Source organism: Pongo abelii, chromosome 9, assembly GCF_028885655.2.
Source record: "Pongo abelii isolate AG06213 chromosome 9, NHGRI_mPonAbe1-v2.0_pri, whole genome shotgun sequence".
In the NCBI taxonomy this organism is placed as follows: Eukaryota; Metazoa; Chordata; class Mammalia; order Primates; family Hominidae; genus Pongo; species Pongo abelii.
This window is the reverse complement of record NC_071994.2, coordinates 60,872,501-60,892,662: the sequence shown is the minus strand read 5'-3', so window position 1 is coordinate 60,892,662 and position 20,162 is coordinate 60,872,501. Positions and strand designations below refer to the sequence as shown.

At 34.0% G+C, this 20,162-nt stretch overlaps 1 protein-coding gene across 32 annotated transcripts in view; it reads right to left on the bottom strand.

Moving 5' to 3' along the window:
* SOX6 (SRY-box transcription factor 6) overlaps positions 1 to 20,162 on the bottom strand; it is a 757,470-nt gene that overhangs the window by 372,482 nt on the left and 364,826 nt on the right. For all 32 annotated transcript variants that reach the window (XM_054523662.2, XM_054523669.2, XM_054523670.2 and 29 more), the window contains 1 exon segment: positions 6,849 to 7,089. In XM_054523662.2, the coding sequence (XP_054379637.1) occupies positions 6,849 to 7,089 (241 nt within the window).

The window sequence follows — 20,162 nt, the reverse complement described above, 5'->3', positions numbered from 1 at the left end:
TTTCACTGAAAAAAAAAAGATACTAATGTCCGATTTTCCTTGATCTGTCAAAATACAAAAGAAATGCAAAAAGTCTTTGCACAGATGTAGCAAAGTACTGGATTTTTATATTTTGGCAGGTGCTCAATACGCAGCCCGCATAATCACATGTTAATGACTGGAGTGTGTTAATCAGCATGCATACCTGATTCCTTCTTGCCCAAGGGGGAAAAAAGCCAACTATTCCAGAGCACGTTAATGTCTCTACTTTTTTTTTTTTTTTTTGAGATGGAGTCTTGCTCTGTCTCCCAGGCTGGAGTGCAGTGGCACAATGTCGGCTCACAGCAACCTCCACCTCCTAGGTTCAAGCGATTCTCCTGCTTCAGCCTTCTGAGTAACTGGGACCACAGGCACGCACCACCACGTCTGGCTAATTTTTGTATTTTTAGTAGAGATGGGGTTTTACCATGTTGGCCAAGCTGGTCTCAAACTCCTGACCTCAAGTGATCCACCTGCCTTAGCCTTCCAAAGTGCTGGGATTACAGGCATGAGCCACCATGCCCAGCCTAATGTCTCTACTTTTGATGAAGATTTTAATAATATGCTAGGTAAGAAAGAAAATTTTTCCAAAAATTATCCTTAGAAAGGCATATTATATAATTAAGAATCATGAAAAAATAATTTATATTTCCATAAACATCGAGATACTTCCAAGTATCATACCAGTAACCCTTTGTTTAATTTAAACAATTTACATTTGGGGAACTTTTAAAAATACATACTTTTTCTAAAGGACAGTACACATTATCAGGGTGTAAAAATATAAAGGTAATCAATGTGTCAACACTAGACAACATTTGTTGTCTATTTCACTACCCACAGCAAGAGCTTTGCCAGGTTCCATGTAATAAAATTTTTTATTTTTTAGTTCAAATTCTAAATAAATTTCTGTCATTAAATTTCTGAAACAGGTTGAAAAAGAGATAGTACCGTATGCAAATATAGTTTCAAAGTTACAGGAACTGGGAAATCCCCCATAAGTCTTCCTAGAAAATACTATTCAGTGATTCAAGGTAAGGATGGCCATTTTCACCTGTTAACAGAAATCTAGGCTTGAACTTTACTAAAATTGAATGAATTTCCAAAATCCAAAAATAAGAGAAGTAGTAACTAAATGTCTCAAGAAGTCTAAACCTTACAGGTTTATGGACTTTTTTCCAGTGCTTCATAGGCCAATCAGGTATCACAAAGGTGTACATAAATCTTACCTTAGGAGTTATGACTATGACTATACACTAGTTAGGACCAAGTGAACAAGTGGGTTTCACTACACTTTCTAAAGTACCGTCTCAATAAAAGTGGGGAAATAAATTTCATTTTGGTACTGCCTACTATGTTAAACGACAAAATCTTACAAAAAACTGGCAACAATTCAAGTTTTTAAAATCTTCTCTAAAATATCAAGATTAGAAATCTTCTCAAAGTCTGTCATAACAGCATGACTGAAGATTAGATCCTCACTAAAAATTCCTGGACTGTTATCATGTAATGACAATAGCTCCATTCCCAGAAATGGTACAAAGTCCACACCAGCAATTTTATGACTCCAAGCGAAAAGCACAAAACACTCCAGAGTTGATTAGCAACTTCATGAGACTGAAAGCTAGAGAAGCAGAGAGTAGAAATTGTTTGCAAGCAAGAAGGTGTTTTCCCCAATAGTTATTATTAAATATCTCAGCACGCCTACCATTATTTTCATTCAATTACAACAAAGAGCATTATTGACATCTTTTATTTAAGGTGGAAACTTATTTTAAAACTTTTCTAGAAGATAAAAATTCCCCTGGAGGAATTTAAGTAGGTCTCTAAAATAAGGAGTTCAGATATTCTGGGGCTGAGAGTCCACTATGGTTATTTCTACCTACTTAGACTAGTAGTTAAAAGCACATGTATATTTTTGCCAAAATGTGTATCCATATAAGAATGTGTGTAAGTGTACACATGTACATAAGTTCCCACTTACAATCATCACATTTTGTATCTCATAAGAATGTTGGTGCCTTACCCACATCTCCATGGCCTACCACAGAAGCCACCTACTAACAGTTGCTTCTTAGGCAAAAAGCTTGTCTCTCGCCTGGGCCCATTCTCTGGCCGAGAGCATTTCTACTCGCTTCCCTCCTCTCCTTGGTCTCACCAACCTCATTTCTTGTCATTCTTGACTATGTTTCTGCCCACATGTACATTACTTAAAACATTGTCTCCACCCTTTGTGTAAATTTTGTCTTCTTCAGAATCTCTCAGAACTCTTCAACGAATAACCTTCCTAACTCTTCACTCTTCCGCTTATCATCAAACTCTCACCTGCACTACCGCAATGGTTTCCTAATCGGTGTCCCAGTTTCTGATGTTCTCTCTCACAGTCCACTCTCTACACAGCAGGCAATGTGATCTTTTAAAAACATAAATCAAATCATGTTACTCCCTTGCTTAAAATTTTCCAATGGCTTCTACTTACACTTGAAAGAAAGTTTAAACACCTCCCTGTAGCCTATGAGACTCCATAATATCTGTAATCTGCCAGCCTCCCTGATTTCATTTCATACCATTCTCTCCCTCACCAGCCACTCTATTGTTTTCTGTTTCTCAAACATACAAACTACAAGACTTTTGTACTTATTATACTCTCTGACCGGGTGTCTTCCCCAAATCTTTGCACAGTGATTGTTTTTATTCCAATTTCAGCTCAAATGTCACCTCCTCAAAAATACCTTCCCCAGTCTTTTTAAAGGAGTAATTCTCTATCACATGTTCTTACTTAATTTCCTTCCTAGTACTTATCATTGTCTGAAATTGTCTCACTCTATAAGACTTCTTTATTGTCTGCCACACTACTAGACTCTAAGTTCTATGATAACAGGGATCTTATCTACATTATTCACAAGTTAGTCCTTGTGCCTGGAACTTTAGTAGGTACTATACACTCAGGTATCCAGTGATGATAATAACTCCTTTCTAAATTATACTCTAAAGCAAAAGAAAAAAAAAGTAAGGAAGGGAAGGCTCAAAATAACATGCACGTAGCAATTTATCTGTTTGATACAAGTAGCTATACATAATTTGCACCAAAAAATTGTATGTAATCTGAAGACAAGATCACCAACAATATATAAGTTTATCTGTCCTTTATACAGTTGCAATCTAGCAGATAATCATTACACTCAATATCATATACAGGTCATGAAACATTATCACAAAAATATTCCTCTCCATGCTTATTAACATCAAAAAGAATAATATGCTGTACATTTTTCCATGAAAAAAAATTATGCGAATGTATTCCAGCCTAATGAGTCGGTCCTAATGAGAACAAAAGTCCATTTTAGTGGACAGTGTCAACATTCCTCTGCAAAAAAGGTACTGGCACACTGGGTGCCATGATGAAAGTGGTAGCGGTTGTGGATAGAGGATAGTGAATCTTATTTACACTAACTTTCCAACCTTCAAATGGCTCTCACTAATTAACATAGCACATTAAATTTATAATTCAACAATTTGGTGTCTATAAAATAGGTAATTATGATTAAAATCAGAATCTAAAATTTTTTATCTCAAACTGGTCCTTGAAATCCTATTTCTAAAATTTCTATTCTCCTTCTTTGCTTATGCCATTACAAATTATGTTTCTTGTTTGAACCTATGTAGTCTCATATTTTGTTGCAGTGTCACCTCAAAATAATCAGAATTTTTCCATTTAAAGATTTTTTTTTCTAATCAGGAAGTGGGAACTAGTAGAGCTTCTTTGCTTTGTCTTCACCTTTTCCGACAGAAAACTTCCTCTGTGGTCATGACATTTCAAAGTAAAACCCTTCCTGAACCCAGGAGATAAGAAACTTTTAGGGCTTGTTTCTAACAGTTCATGAATGAGGGCCATGAGGGCCATTACAGAAAGTAAATAACAATGGAAACTGTATAAGTGCTGAAAAAATTGTTACTTTTTAGATTTTCTTTTAAGTTTTATTTCTTCACAACTATTTTTTGCAACTCTATTAAAAGTACAGAATATGATCCATTAAAAAAATTACAAGTTTTACTTGATTTCATAAACATCTTTTTGACTTCATATTTATTTTAAAGTAGAATGAGGTAAAATGTTTATTAAATTTTATGTTAGCAGAGTCCTCCCACTCCAACACACACTCACACATACACACACACAATATATGTAGGTTTGCAGGTCTGCCCAGAAACTTAAAATCCATCTATTGTTTTTTTTCCTGTAAAGAAAAATTGGTTAGTGATATGATACTTACAGTATAAGTCATTACAGGTCTGATATTACAGTTGTTACAAAATATTGAATCTATCCAGTGAAAAAGAAGCACAAAGGGAATTTCCAAATGCAGCTGCTATTTCCCATTTGTTACATCCCTTTATTACACCATATAAGTACACAGCTGGGAAATACTATAGAGTGGGAGTTTAAACAAAATATTTTGGCTTCTAGTCATTCAGAATACACAAAGGCTCCAGTGGAAAGCAATGTTTGATAGCAAAAGAAAGTGAAAGTTTGAAAACATGTCTAGCAAGTATGATTTCTTTTACATTAATATTTAACTTATTTGTAGCATTAAACTATTTTATACTATCATAAACCACATTTAATATAAATTTGGTAAAAAAATTATTAATATATATTTTAAGACAAAATTTTAGATCATAAAAGTTTGAGAATAACCCACCAAAGTAACTTGGCACTTATCAAGATACAAACAAAATTTTTCTAGGGAAAATAAGTATAGTGTTCTCAAAGAAATAAAATTTGAACTGTATTATTTCTTCTTCTACCCATATTTTCCAGTCCAGTTATTTTTATTTGTCTATGACTAGATTTGGCATAAAAGACAAAATATATCTTAAACCCATCCTTTCTCTCTAGCCACTCTTCCTTTACACTAACCCAAGCCATTCAACTCTCACCTAGACTTCTGAAATAGACTCCCAGTGGGTTCTCCTTCTTTCACTCTTGTCTCTCTCCCATCCATTCATTATACCACAGCCAGAATTTATCTGTTTGAATTGTTTTTGAACGCTTCAAACGTTTTCCATTGAACTTAGATCAAATCTCACATCCATAATGTTATCTCCAAGGTCCTGTTTGATATAGCCCCTACCAATCTCTACAACTATATCTTATCCTATATTGCATCCTTCATCATAACTCTCCAGTGATGAAGGCCATCTTTTACTTTCTGAAATTAAGCAGTAACTTTCTCACTTCAAATACTTCATACATGCTGTTCCCTCTACAGTTTTACTCTTTGTTCCACTCTACCTGGTTAGTTCTTACCATCCTTGGCTCAGTGAGGGCATTCCTAACCATCTATTCTAAATTAGGTTTGCCCCATTACATTCTCACATAGCATTCTGTTCTTTCTCCTCATACATAGCAAACATCACATTTTAATTATATATTTGTGTATATATTTATTTAATTTCTATTCCCTCTCCCAGACTATAAACTCCATGAAGGCATGCATCATGTCTGCTTTGTTCACCACTATATAGTCAGCACCTAACAGAATGCTTGGCACTTAGATGGTACTCAATAAATATTTGTTGAAATAAAAATGAAACATCACTCCATTATCTTGCCAATAAGCAAGTGGCAGTGACTGGATATCTATTTCACCTTGGAGGTGTTAAAATGAACAACTGAAGTTCAATCAGAAAAACAGACTTGCTTTATTACCTTCTTCCTACTCAAGAAAAATAAATCTTCCAGTGGATCAAATTGTACAATTTTGATCACTTTCAAAACTAAAATTAGTCTAGAAACTACATTCCAATCCTCTGCTTCTCACCTACTGCTTCAGAGCACTGGCTGTGTCTGCAAAATCATCTGAAAAAGAAAAATGTCTGCCTTCATAAATTATTGAATTAAGTCTCTGAGACATTAAGCATCGAATAAGAATTTAAATATGTGTTATTAGTAGTAAAGGCATTGTAAATATTACCTTATTTTTGTTAAGAAATAAAAATTTTCTCAGTGCCCACTTAAAATAATTTTCATTAACTTAATTTTTGTTAGCCAAAAATTAAGAAATGCAAAATGGGGTTTAAACTTCTAATCTAATAAATTATATTAAGATTTTAATCTCTTCTAGATGCTAAAAAAATTGAATATTTTTTCTTTGAACTAGATAATTAATGTCACTGACTATGGTTTCTGTTCTGATGGTTAGAGATGGAATTTAACATGGGAAAGCTGGCTAATACACTGCATGTATTTCATGCTGTTTCTACTTTTTGAGAAAACTCCTGTAGTCTGATTGACTTATTCTCACGAGGTTTGCATGTCCTTTTGAAATTAATATATAGGCACATAAGTGAGAAAAGCTTTATTATAAATCAAGAATGACCATTAAAAGTGATAAATACCTGCATTTTCTCATTGAAGGTGTATTCAACATATGACCTCATTCACACAGACATATTTGCTTAATTAAATTTTTCAATTTTAATACATAAGCATACTTTATTTGATCATACCTATTTTATGATATTACCAAGTTAACCATCTTAAATTCATGGATTCATAGAATAAGATAACCAATCCCCTCACAAAAATCAATTGATAAAATATATTATTGGCACATTGACCTAATAATAAACGTATATACACTAAATCACAAACCATTTTTCAAGTTTTTCCAGTTATTAGTATCTTAGTAATATGTACCTGGTAGTTGTTTCATGATCTAAGCAAAAATAACTCTAAGGTCATCTATTTCCCTAAAATATCTATTTATAATGAGGACATTCTAAGGAATGCATTTAGAGGCAGTGGTCAGATTTTAAAGACTCACCATTCTTTGCTGAGATGACAGAACGCTGTCCCAGTCAGCATCTTGTTGAATGGTATTGACAAGTGTTGGTAGCTCCTCAGAGTGAGGTTTGTTGTGCATTATGGGGTGCAGAGGCAGATGGGAGGCCACATGTTGATCACTGCCCTCTTCCTTTTCCCTTGAGGTTAAATCCTGGGTCATCGCATCCTCTCCATCAGCTGCACAGGCAAATGGAGAGGTGGCTTGCTTGGAAGACATTCTTCTGCAGAAGGAAAACAGAATGGATTAAAAATGGCTGTCAATAACAAAACATAAACCAACCCTTGCATTTGGCTAGTTCGGGAAAAAAAGGAAAGTTATTTAACTTTAGAGATATTTGTGGTCCACTCTAGACCCCTGAAAAAGAACCCCTGGCTTATATGTCCTTCTTTCCCTCTTTGCTTTTAACTCAGCAAACCTCTTCCCAGTAATTACTGCATATTTTCTCTCTTACAATCCATTAATGATTTTTTTACAGACTAAGTTTTCATAATGGACAGGGTGTGTATGTGTATATTTTTCCTCCTAGTTTTCTTAACTAGATTATAAGCTTCTTGAGAGTATTTTGGGTGATAGTTAGCAACGGAAAAAAATGAATGAATGAACTGGCAAATGAGTCAGTTTGCAAGATGATTTGAAAGCACAAATATCTAACTTTCTCCTATGGTTTATGTAGGAGCAAAAGAAGCATATGTAGGAAAATATAATCAGGAGAGTAAATAATTCATAATTAAAGTCCTAAACAAATCTGATCCTGACTTCTTTGTTTACACTTTGCATTATTAGGGCTGGGCCTAACACTACTTAGTGCCATCTAAAGCTTTTTAAAATACCTTTGAAATGAGTCAATTGTTGTAACTTAACTTTTAAGTGACACATTGATTGAGTGGCTGATACTGTTAGGTTTTAGGGCAATTTTGTAGCATTTGAATTGAGTATCTGAAATAGCTATACCTCTATTTTATATTAGGAAGTACATACAAGATTCAAAGCATTTACCGTGAAAATAGTAAAATGCCTACTGTGCATAATATTTAAAACCTCCAAATACAATACTGAACATTCATTTATATGCCCACAAATAAACATCGACTACACTCTGCATGACAACGTCTCCATTCTTTGCTCTCATATAAAATCAGAAAACCATGATTATTAAATAGAATTTCAAAATGTTTAGAATATCATTTTATCAAGATGAATTTCTTGGCAAAATGGTTAGAAAATAAAACCACTGAAAGTGTATAACTTAACAGAAGAGGGAATTGAGCATTTTTTCTAAAACTTTACATTGGTTTTAGTTTATTACATCTTTAGCTCTAAAACTGCTGTGCAATGAAAGGAATAAAATCTCCACCTTAATTGCTATTTAACATTAATTGATTTCATACCATTTTTTAAAAAATGCACAAATCAGTTAACATAGGAAACCACATGAGCATTTTTCAAATTAGCAAATCATTAACTTGCTAGTACTGTTTCTACAGACAAATAAATACTGATTAAAGGGTCTAGAAATCTGAGATTAACAGTTAAATTTACAAATCTGTCACATGCTTTCATGAATATTGCAGTGAAGGAAATATCAAGTGCAAAGAAAAATAATTAAGTTAATTCCAATTTAAACAGTAGTTTTTATGTAGCAGCCCATGTTTCACATAGGATTTAACAGCTAATGCTAAATTTCTCACAATTAATGAGGGGGCTCAGATTTAGTATCCTACAGTGAAAAAAATTAATATAAGATCAGCTAACCTAATTATGCACAGTTCTAAATAAAAGTATTACAGGCTTTTGAAGTGCTTTGAAACATATTAAAATGCTGATACCAATTTATAATAATCATTCTACAAATAACAAAAATTGTATCTATTAAATTTGATACTAGAAAATAAAATGGGGGAAAGGGAATGCAAAAGAATGCCTATAATTTCTTTGAGAAGAAATGAATTAAATGTTCTAAAGAGTGCTATATCAATAAATCAGATATATTCTTGATCAATTTATATCAATAATAACAAATGAGCAAACACATACACAATTATGAAAAATGATAGCCAATGGATGCTTCTTAGTATAAGAGAATTACTGTATGGCTTACTTTACCGGCCCCATAACTACTATTAGTAAAACCAGGCAAATTATAACTGTTCTGCAAGTTTATCAAGAGCTTGCCACACACAAGAGTGATTTCCTATTTCAGATACTGACAATATCAATAATCATTCACATTAAAAACAAAAGAATGAATGTACTTCTGCTTTTTAAAATAGTTCAATACAATTGAAAGTCATGATCCAAAAATCAGAGTGACTTTAGTTCCCTCAACAAACATCCTCTTATTATAAAGTGAATTGGCTCCTTCCAATAGCAATGTCTATGATTGCTGCTTTAGTTTAAATTAATCATGACAAAACTCAAAATGAAAACAGTCTCTTAAGAATAATTTCAACTATAAACTGCACCAGTGAACAATAGTGCACAATCCTAATTAAATACAACTCTGCAGCTGTAAAAATAGACTAAATCTATGAGTTGAGTTTAAAGGATGGTTTGTTAGAACGTTTTCTTAAGGAAGGTTGGGTCCTCAGTCTTAATCAGCCAATAAATTATTTCCTGCAATTACATTAAATAGAAAATTATCTTCAAATGGGGAGTGTTAATTGAAAATCAAAATTCAGAGGGAAGTTTAGAAATTACACGCTGAATACAATTAGTGAGGAAAGGCTTCACCTCTACTTCATCAACAGTCTTCTGGTGATTCCTCCAGTGGCCATTCAGGAATGCTACCTATTTATAACATCTCACAATTTGTCTTTTATTTTGCACCTACAAATACATATGTGTATCAAGGTTGCAAATAAAACACAAGCTGCCAAAAAAAGCAATATTAAATCTGAGTGTTCATCCTCAGTTCACACTATCGTTAGAGGAAAAGGAGACAGGGGAGGTAGGACAACAATGGTTAACAATCAAGAAAAACACACTCAATTTTGAAATCCCTTTCCTTAGCAAAGGAATTAACATTTTTTTGTTCCAAAAATACTTTTCCAAATCATATAATTTCTTGTTTTTACTTTATTATAGTTCTCAAATGCATTGCTAGTGGAGAAAAAGATGGGTTTTGTTTTTAGCAAGGTATTTCCTTGAGCATTTCCTTTTGGTAGAATTGTTGGGGTTTTTTTGTTTACATCTTTTTTTTACATTTGGTTTTGTTGTTGACTTTTGTTTTGGGTGGCAGTTTTGAGTTTTGTTATAAAATGTGCACAAATTGTTTTTAATGCAGAGTTTATTAAATAAACTTTAGATTTGCTGATTATTAGATCTGATTCACTGATTTTTTGCATAATTACTTTATTAAATAATCCTGATGACATCTCATTCATTTCTTTAGCTTTCCCCTTTAAAACATTTTACTCAACCAACCAAACTGTATTCTAGAAGCTTCAATGGCACTTGACTTTTGGTAATGCCTTTACTATAACCACTGTACCATAGTTACTCTCCTTTAGAAATTCATAAATCAAATATACCCATGTTTCAGTGTTTTAAAATGTCATGTGGAATGCTTACATTTATTTTAATGCTCAGTCAGTAATTTTCCATTGCAAAAATTTTCATCCCCAACATATTAAAACAGCACCTTACTTTAGCTGCTGCCTTATACAACTAATAAGCAAAAGAAAATCAAAATCCTTGTGGAAATGGTCAGTTTCGATGTGACTTTACTTTGTTTTATTTTTGCACTATTATAACTTAAAAATCATTCAAATGAATTGTTTTTTTAATTTGTATTAAAAAAAAATCTCCCTAGTTATACCCCCTGAAAACAGGGGTTTATAATGGAAGTGCTGACACAACCCTAACTAAAGCAGCGCAAATGTTGCCGCTATAATACACAAAATCAAGTTCTATTATTCTAAACTATCCTCGCTCATGGGATTTTTCTTTACTGTGCTCCCAGCCAAACTGCTGAAGCATGAAAAATTTAAATGCAATCAAATGCGCCCAATTCTACTTTACTAGAACAAGTGTCTACAGTGGTACAATCTTAAAAGGAGATGCAACAGATTTGTTTGGTGTTTTTTTTAACTGTTTATTTATAATACAGTGCATTGGAGATAAAATAAAAGAGGAAATTACACTCACATGGTACCAGTGTATTGACTACACAGAGTACATTATAATCAGAGAGAAAAACTACATTGTCAACTTATCACATTGGTTAAACAAGATGGTTTTCTGGGGCATAACTATTATCAAGTAAAACCTTCAAAGAGAATTATATATCTTTGGGACACATAAAACTAAATTCCCATCATATGTTCCCTGAGCTTGAAATGTCTCTGCCCAACAATCAAGTGAACTCCCAGGATGCCAGGCCATTGGGAAGAACTTCGGGCTTAGGACTTTTGGAAATGAGATTGCTGGAGATAAAGCCTCCAGTTACTGAGAATGTTCTCTAGGAAGTCAGTAGGAACACCTCTAGAAAGGTCATAATTATTTTACTCCAAAACCCCAGTACAAAGTCTGAATGTTTGGGCTATCACAAACTTACTCAGACAGTAAATTTATTTTCTGTTCTGCAACAATAAATCAAAATTAGTTGGCCCAAGACTTTATAAAATGATGAGAATGCTGGATACGTGCACATTAAGTCCTCTATCTCAGAATATCATATTTTCTAGAACTTTTCTGATTTGACATTATTCTTTAAAAACAGTTATTTTTATATGTTTAAAGTCAGGATTATTTTTAAACAACTTCAAACTTTTAAACTTTCTCATAAGGCATAATCACTCAAAATTACATTTTTTTAATTATAGCTTGAAAAGTATCCATCTTTCAAAACTGTCATTTGAAGCTTACATAATTATCAAAAAGAGCCACTGAATTCATCATAGCAATATATTTAACTGGCTTTTTGAGAATATTTCCATTATTTTTATGATTATTATCAAATGGCATTCACTTTGCAGGCATTACATTTATTCAAAAGAAGTCCTGTTTTTAACACAAAGCAACATTTTAAGAGTTGTTCTACTTATTTAAAAAAATCAAAACTTCAGGCCAATATTCACATTTATTTTTGCGACTCAGCCCCAGGCTACCAAGGTAGACTCATTTCAGTCAGATAATTCACTGTTAATATAATTCTGTACTTGAGCTGATACTGAGAAATAAACACTAATTTTCCAAAAATATAACACAGTGCCTCTCATCTTAAGGAACATGAGTAACAGATATGTTTACTTGCCAAAATGCACAATACCCAGGAACCTCTACAAAGGACACCAGTCCAACCAGCCTAGGGCAAAGAATGATTTTAAAACCCTCTTCTTCTATCTCTAATTTCCACATTCAAGGATCTTGGGGAAGGGAGGATGGCATGGTACACCCTAATTCTAGACATTAAAATGAAGACATTCCTTTTAAAACATTCCTTGATTCATTCCAGTAAAGTCGGAGGGTGCTTACTAATTATTTGTATTACTTTATACAACACCACCACCTCCTCTCCCCCAATCCACCTCCAAACTTCCCTCTGCTTCTGCCAGATTTTTCTTTTTCTTCCAACTATTTAACAAGTAATTAAGAAAATTCAGGTGAAAAGAAGGTAACTGTTTTCAGAATTACCTTGGAAAGTTACAAACCTATCTTCTAGAGTTTGTAGTAGCACTTTCAGAACAGATATGGTAACACATGAGGACAATGACTATTAGAAGAAAACTCGCTGATTTGAATTAGCTGTCAAATCAATGGAGATGAGGTAAATGAAATACATTTGAAGCCCTTGAAGTATGTCTAAGAAAGTGCTTAAATTAATGGATTCTGACTTTTCTAAGGGTCCAATTTTTCACAGCAAAGCACCAAAATTGTCTCCAAAGGCCCTCTGAGCTTCTTACAAAACAAGAACTACCTGGAACAGATTCTTCTTAAGTCATCAAAGTTTGTGTTTCTAGAGTTTATATTTAGCTGACAATATTGCTGTCACTTTATGTAGCTTAAGACTGTTCTTTGGACTAGAGCTCATATATCTTGGAATGCTTTGACTCATGAATTGTTTCTCCTGATAATGTTACATCACGTAACTACCTCTGTCTAATTGGTTAGTATCTGCTGGAAGAGACAGGCAGCCAGCCTAACGACTGGCCTGCTGACTGACTGCCTATGGAAAACCTATAATTATTAAGTGTCCCTGAGTATCCGGTTTCTTCCTGGGATCAAAACAACTTGACTTCATGTAACCTCTATCTATACTTTTTGCTTGATATAAATAATATGGTTTTCTCACAGTTTATCTACCAGTAACTTTTGGAATTTTTGCTTTGGAAAGCCAGGCCCAGATTTTATAAATAAATTCAGTGACTTAACAATAAGAGTAAAACCTAACAATGGCTACTATAAATATACACTAACTTAGAGGATTTTAATCTAGCACAATGACTTTATAGCTCAACGAAAGACCTCTGTGTGGCTGGAGTGAAAGAAAGTTGTCTAAAATAATAGCAGAATGAATTTATTTATGTAAGTTCACTTTGAATCTCCTCTTCATATAAAATGAGAACTACAATTTTTTAAGTGAATAAACAGACATCTCTCTGTCAGCATGAAACTGGCCCATTAATATGGAAGCCCAAGTACAGGGTATTTTATCTAATTATATTAATAAAAATCATAAACCAGAACAATAACTTCTCAGAGACAAAGTGTAGGAAATTGTCACTGTATACTTTTCCATTCTTAACTCGAATTTCCCTCTTCAATATTTCCAGAAAAAAAGAGAAAAATGAATATTGATACTATATAGATTGTTTCAAAATATGAAAATTCACACAAACACTGAACAAATTTATATAAAGAAGCTAATCTCTGAGGTTCTCCTTTAGCTAAATAAGGCAATCTACCAAGTCCACTCTTTCATGTGATGAAATAAGGTATAAATTTCAGGTTCCTATTCAGAGAAAGACAAGAAGAAGAAAAAGAAGAGGGAGGGAGGAAGGGAGTGAGAGTAGAGAGGGAGGGAAAGGGGAGGGGAAAAAAGGGGAGAAGGTAAAAGGGGAGGAGAAAAACAACCATGGCTTTGCAGTTCATTTTCAGTTTGTCTACTTAATGAAAACCTCATTGTACAAGCCTGAAAACCATTTCCAACAGGCAAAGTATTTCTGATTCAGCAGAGGTTACACAAGCATCAAAGCAGTTAAATATAGGTGCCAAGCTGCATTGCCAGGAGCTCTTAGTCCTGTGAGTTAGTGTTACCTGACAGCTTAGTGAATATAAAATTACTTGTTTCTCCAATTGAAGACAATCAAATTGTCACCTTCCATTGTAATAATGCACCACTAGTGATCAGCAAAGTGAAAACATAATTACCATGAAGAAAACAAAAAATCAAATCTAAATCTTTCAACAGAGTAAACACATCTATCTGCCTCCCCAAAAAAGGAGTGCATTTTAATCCTGAAGGCTATGATGCAATCTTCACGTTATTTAATAATAAGATTTATTCATCTTAAATTAAATAAAAAATGAAAAACCAGAAATACTAATTTATAAAAAGTGACTACAAGTATTAATAAGAGCACTACAACTCTCCAGACATTTCCAAGCACAAAGGCCTACAAATTATATCACTGCCATTTGAACCTATATCATTAAAGGGTATGTCAGCGCATTTTCCATTATAAAAACTTTGTTTTTAGGATGTCTTTCTAGCCTAGCAACCTTCCTGAAGGTTGAAAAGGACAGGCAGGATCCAACCTCAAAAGCTTTTGTCTTAATTTTTCTTTAACAGAGAGTTACACTTCATTTTTGTCTTCTAAAGTAGCTTATATTTTTGATGTTGAAAATTCATCTTATGAAAGTGATTTAATATCTCTACACAAGTTTAGAAAAATAACCAAGCATAGGACACATACCCACAACTGTTTTTGAGACACTCAGCATTTGGAATTCTCATCCAAATTTGGTGACCATATTGGCTCACTACCAAAGTGATCTCAGTAACCTGAAGCTAAATTAGTATTAAAGGACTGAAAATTTGACACGGTTCTCCCACACTCCAAAGATTCCTAAGATACAAATTAAAATGAATATAATTAATATAGATAATGCTCCAAACAAACTGCATTTTTAAAGCTCTCTTAGAAAAGTGATTTTATTTCATAACTAACTCAAGATTTAAGACATTCAAATTTATATCATTCCTTCCAATACAGCAAAAACTCTAATCATTCTCAAAATACTCTAAATATAGGGGTTTTTTCCATCAATAATGTCATTTTTATCAGAAAATATGTCCTACAGCTAGGCCAGGTGTGGTGGCTCATGCCTGTAATCCCAGCATTTTGGGAGGCTAAGGCAGGTGGATCACTTGAGGCCAGGAGTTTGAGACCAGCCTGGCCAACAAGGTGAAACGCTGTCGCTACTAAAAATATGAAAATTAGCCAGCCATGGTGGTGCACGCCTGTAATCCCAGCTCTGCAGGAAGTTGAGGCAGAAGAATTGCTTGAACCTGGGAGGTGGAGGTTGCAGTGAGCCAAGAGCGTGCCACTGCACTCTAGCCTGGGTGACAGAGCAAGGCTCTGTCAAAAAAAAAAGAAAAAAAAAGAAGAAGAAGAGAAAAGAAAAGAGAAGAAAGAGAGAGAGGCAGGGAGGGAGGGAGGGAGGGAGAGAGGGAGGGAAGAAAGAAGGAAGGAAGGAAGGAAGGAAGGAAGGAAGGAAGGAAGGAAGGGAAAGCAAGCAAGAAAGAAAATATTTCCTACAGCTAATGCCTGACATGCCTGACATTCCATTTTTACCATATGCCTGATATGCCATTTTACCAATATTTCCTACAGCTAATGCCTGATATTTCCATTTTAACCATTTCATTTTTGAAATATTTCCTATAGCTAATGCCTGATATGCCTAATATTCCATTCCAATTTTAGAACAGATACTTCTGTTCTAAATAACATCATTTATGATCATTTAAAACAAAAATAGACCAGTTTAGCAAAAAAGGGGGAGGCACTGACTACACCAGGGTGATGGTGAAATGAATTGAGGCTCATCAAGAGCATAGGCTCTCCTGAGCTTGAATCTTAGAACACAAATCCAGACATTAGAATAATGCTTTCATCTGGTATCAGTCTCTACTGGCGTTCCTCAGTCTTGCATTTTGTTCCCCTTTCTCCATTCCTCTATTTTATTATGAAAGAGTAGAGGAAAGAATGAGATGAAGACATTGGTTAAACATCGGTGGCTAAATCAGAAGGAAAACAAGGATGGCAAGAAACAGGAGAAAGGGGAAGTCCAATCTCTAGCTGCACGTTTTATTTTGATTTGAGATAAACTTAACATCATTAAGAGAAGTGTCTGGATGTAAGAAATAAGGCGGTTTTAGAAAAACATCTTTTTCCTTGCTCTTAGAACTTTCAAATAATATAATACAATTTTTTCCAAGAGATACTTCTTCTAAGATCAGCACAATAAAAACCTCCCAGGCAAAGGGGATTGCAATCAGTATTTCTTAAACTTCGATGATGAGTAATTTAATCAATTCCTGAAATTATACTCCTACAGAGTATTTATTACAATATAGTAAAATAAAAAGTATCAACGAGAGGAAGAAAAGGAAACTTCTTGTCAGGGAATGTCTTTCAGACCCTGGGAGATAAATGCTTACATAGCATAAGCTTATGGTAAATGGGTAAAAGGAGAACTCATTAAAATATTTTGTTTAATTAAAAACAAGTTTATTCTGTATATTTCATGAGGACAGGGATCATCTGTCTTGTTCATTGTTGGATCCCCAGTACCCAGCACAGCGCACAACACATCGTAGACAATCAGTACTATGGGAAAGAGGGAGGAAAAGGCAGAGAGGGAGAGATAGGCAAATAGCTTATTGTTTTAAATTAAAGTGAATACATAATCACAGAAAATACCATTCCATTTTAATACTGCCAATCTAAACATTATTATTTCTCTATACTCTTTTTATCAAGCATTTCATTAAGTCATAAGATTATTATATCCATATCCTCAACACTAAACTCTCTCAACTCCCAGAAATCCAACAGTCCTCAAATGACTGTGAAGTATTTATACCAAGATATGCTCTGCAATTTCATATTAAACACCTTAAAACTAGATTCATCACTATTTTCCTCAATACCTCCCCTCATTCATCCACACCCAGAAGAGTACCACTGTCAGAATCATCAAGGTTCGAAACATGAACACTCTATCCACCTCCTCATTTTTATCCTTGCTTCTCAATTCCAGCCAGTCATGAAGCTCCATCAGCTATTCTTTAACGTTTCTTATGCTCATTTCTCTTACCATACTTATAATCACCTTAGCACAGAGCTTTTTCACACCTCATACCTAAACTCTTACAACAGACCCTAAACTACTTTCTCTATTTTAGTATCTCCTCCACCAAATCAATCTTAACTGCTACTCCCTTCATCAGGCCACTCTCCTGATCAAAAAACATCAGTGGCTCTCCCCCGATGACAAAATAAAGTCCAAACTCCTGACCCTGGCACTCAAGGCCCTCCATCCAGATACAACCAATCTTTACACATTTCTCTTCACCAGTCAAACTTCACTTATTGTTGCCTCCTAGCCTTTGCTATGCCTGTCTCTCCCTATTTTCCTCACTTTCCTTTCTTATTGTTAGGAAACCAACTGAGACTATTCCAGGTAACTATGATCTACCCCTCTTCTAAACATCTCTAATAAGATCTGTGAGAAATTATTTTTTATATCACTCATTCAACACTTAATGGATATTACCTCACATAATCTTTTAAAAACGTATATCATTATATTTTCTAAGTAACCTCAACCGCATTACAAACTTCTCAAGGGTGAAAACAAAATCCTAGCTTTCTCTGCATTCCCACAATACCTAGAACAATGTTTTGTGGAAAGAAACACTCAGTAAATACTTCCCAATTATTTAAATATTATTAAATTAATAGGCAGAAATAAATTTAGGATATTATCTTCAACCAGAAAAAAGTAGCCATGAAAAAGGACTTAAAATAAACTGGTTTCTGGGGGTGTCTCCTCTTTGCACACACTCTGGACAATAAATTCATCTCATATTTTAAAAGTTCTGCATATTCCCTGGCAAAGAAAGCCTCCCAAAATAATCAATTTATGTTGTCAGAAACAAAAAAAAGATGGATAAATGAATGAACCAATGGACAGATGATGGATGGATGGATCGATGGATGGATGGATGGATGGATGGATGGATGGATGTTGAAGAGACGGTTGAAAAGATACATAGATAATTTTTACTAGATGCTGAGAAAGTACCAGGCAGGCATTGTGCTAAGCACTGCTACATGTATTATTTCATTTAGTTCTCAGAGCAACTCTAGAAGTTAAATAATGTCATTATCCCTGTTTACTGATAAGAAAGCCAAGGCACAAAACTGTTTATTAAAACAATAAAAAATGAAAACTTGCTTAAGTTCATACCTAGTAAATACAGAGGGCAAAATTTCAACTCAGGTTGGTCTAATGACAGGGCAGATGCTATTAGAATTAAAAGTGTCTGAAATCTAAATTAAATAAATTATCAACTATTTTCAATTATTATCTGAATTATTCTTTACTAATTTATACCATTCCTGTAGAATTTTATTTTGAATATTCTGGTTAGATATTCTAAATACTCATTTAATCAGAGCTTAGTAAAAGGATTTGCTATCTTTTTCTTTTCTGTCTGCTAGAGTTTGAGATATTTAATTACTAGTTAACAACTTTAAAAAAGAGAGAGAAACATAGAGCAGGTAATTCTCTAACCAATCCATTTAACTCTCATTCTGGGCAATTTGACAACAAAATTGGTTGAGGAAGTAGTTAAAGCTATTGACACACAAGGCTGAGAGGTTCACTGTAGTTTTTACACAGTAATTTTCTAACAAATATTTGTTGGTTGTTAACTATCCATGCTTTTCCTAGCATGCTATTTCTGGTTAGCCTAGATGATCAACATTTAATTATATTCTTACATAGACAATTATGAAATAAAATAAGAATGTCACTGCCCGTTTATTTCCAGGCCCAGAGAAATATGAGATCCAATTTCTACCTTCCATCTCTGACCAGAGAAACCACACCAGCTATATCAGACACAACTGGATCTGCCTCACTACAAAAGTCGGTGTTGAGAACAGCCTTGAGAGAAAACAAGATGAGGAGCTTGAACAATATGTATTTAACACACTACCCGTCTAGAGTTGATTTCAGGGAATGCAGAGTAATTTAGATACCCTCTTAAAATATGACTACTATATAACATTACATATATCCTAACTTCTGAGGAAAAGAAATAGAAAAGCCTCTCATACAAGGACATGAATTTTTATAAATTGTAATTGTCTGTGAAAGCTGAAGAAAGGTTTTTACCACCAACCCAAATTTCCACATTTTTTTATACACACCAAACAGTTTGGTTGCACAAATAACTAAAGTGCTGCTATCTTGTATTTCCCCCTCTGTACTTCTACCACCTCCTCCCTTTCTTATAGCTATTTGCTTTAAATTTCTCACTTGCATTTGCTGGAATTATCACGAACAGCTCCAGGAGAACATGAGAATCCAATTGTTTCCATGAATCATTGCACAGAATTGTTTGAGTTATCATTATAAAAGACAAGTATGACTACCCGCTGTCTTGCATACTTAAGGGATTCCTTACCAAGTACATATTTGCACACCTACCAAGGTACAGAATTTCTGGTTTTCCCAAGCTATGGTGTTAGTTATAGGAAAGAATTCTGCATTATTTATCTGGTCCTGTTCTTTCTTCTCATATAACCACCACCTCCACCTCACGATTTCCCAAAATTGAGTAGTCCCCTGAAAAACTTCTACATTTATCATGCCTAATCTACCAGCTTTTTAGATTTCTTCAAAAGTAATTCTTTATTTGAATCCATGGTACCTAGAACTGGAAAACTGCTTGCTACCAGTCTTACCAGGATCTATTGCCAGAAGGAAAAGTACAGTATGATGGAAAGGTTTAGAGGAAGGACTTAAATCTCATTTACTATATCTGTGAACTTGAGAAGTTACTTAACTCTCTGAGTCTCTATGTACCCATCTATAAAATTAGGGACAACACATCTTCCTTGAAAAGTTGTTGTGAAGAGATTAATTTGATATATGTGCAAATATTTGGTATTTGGTAGTTATGAAACAAATGCTAACTTTCTTTAAAGAAAACTTGACAGAAAAATGGTTTGACTCGAACAAAAACAAATAAAAATCCTTAAAGAAAAAGAT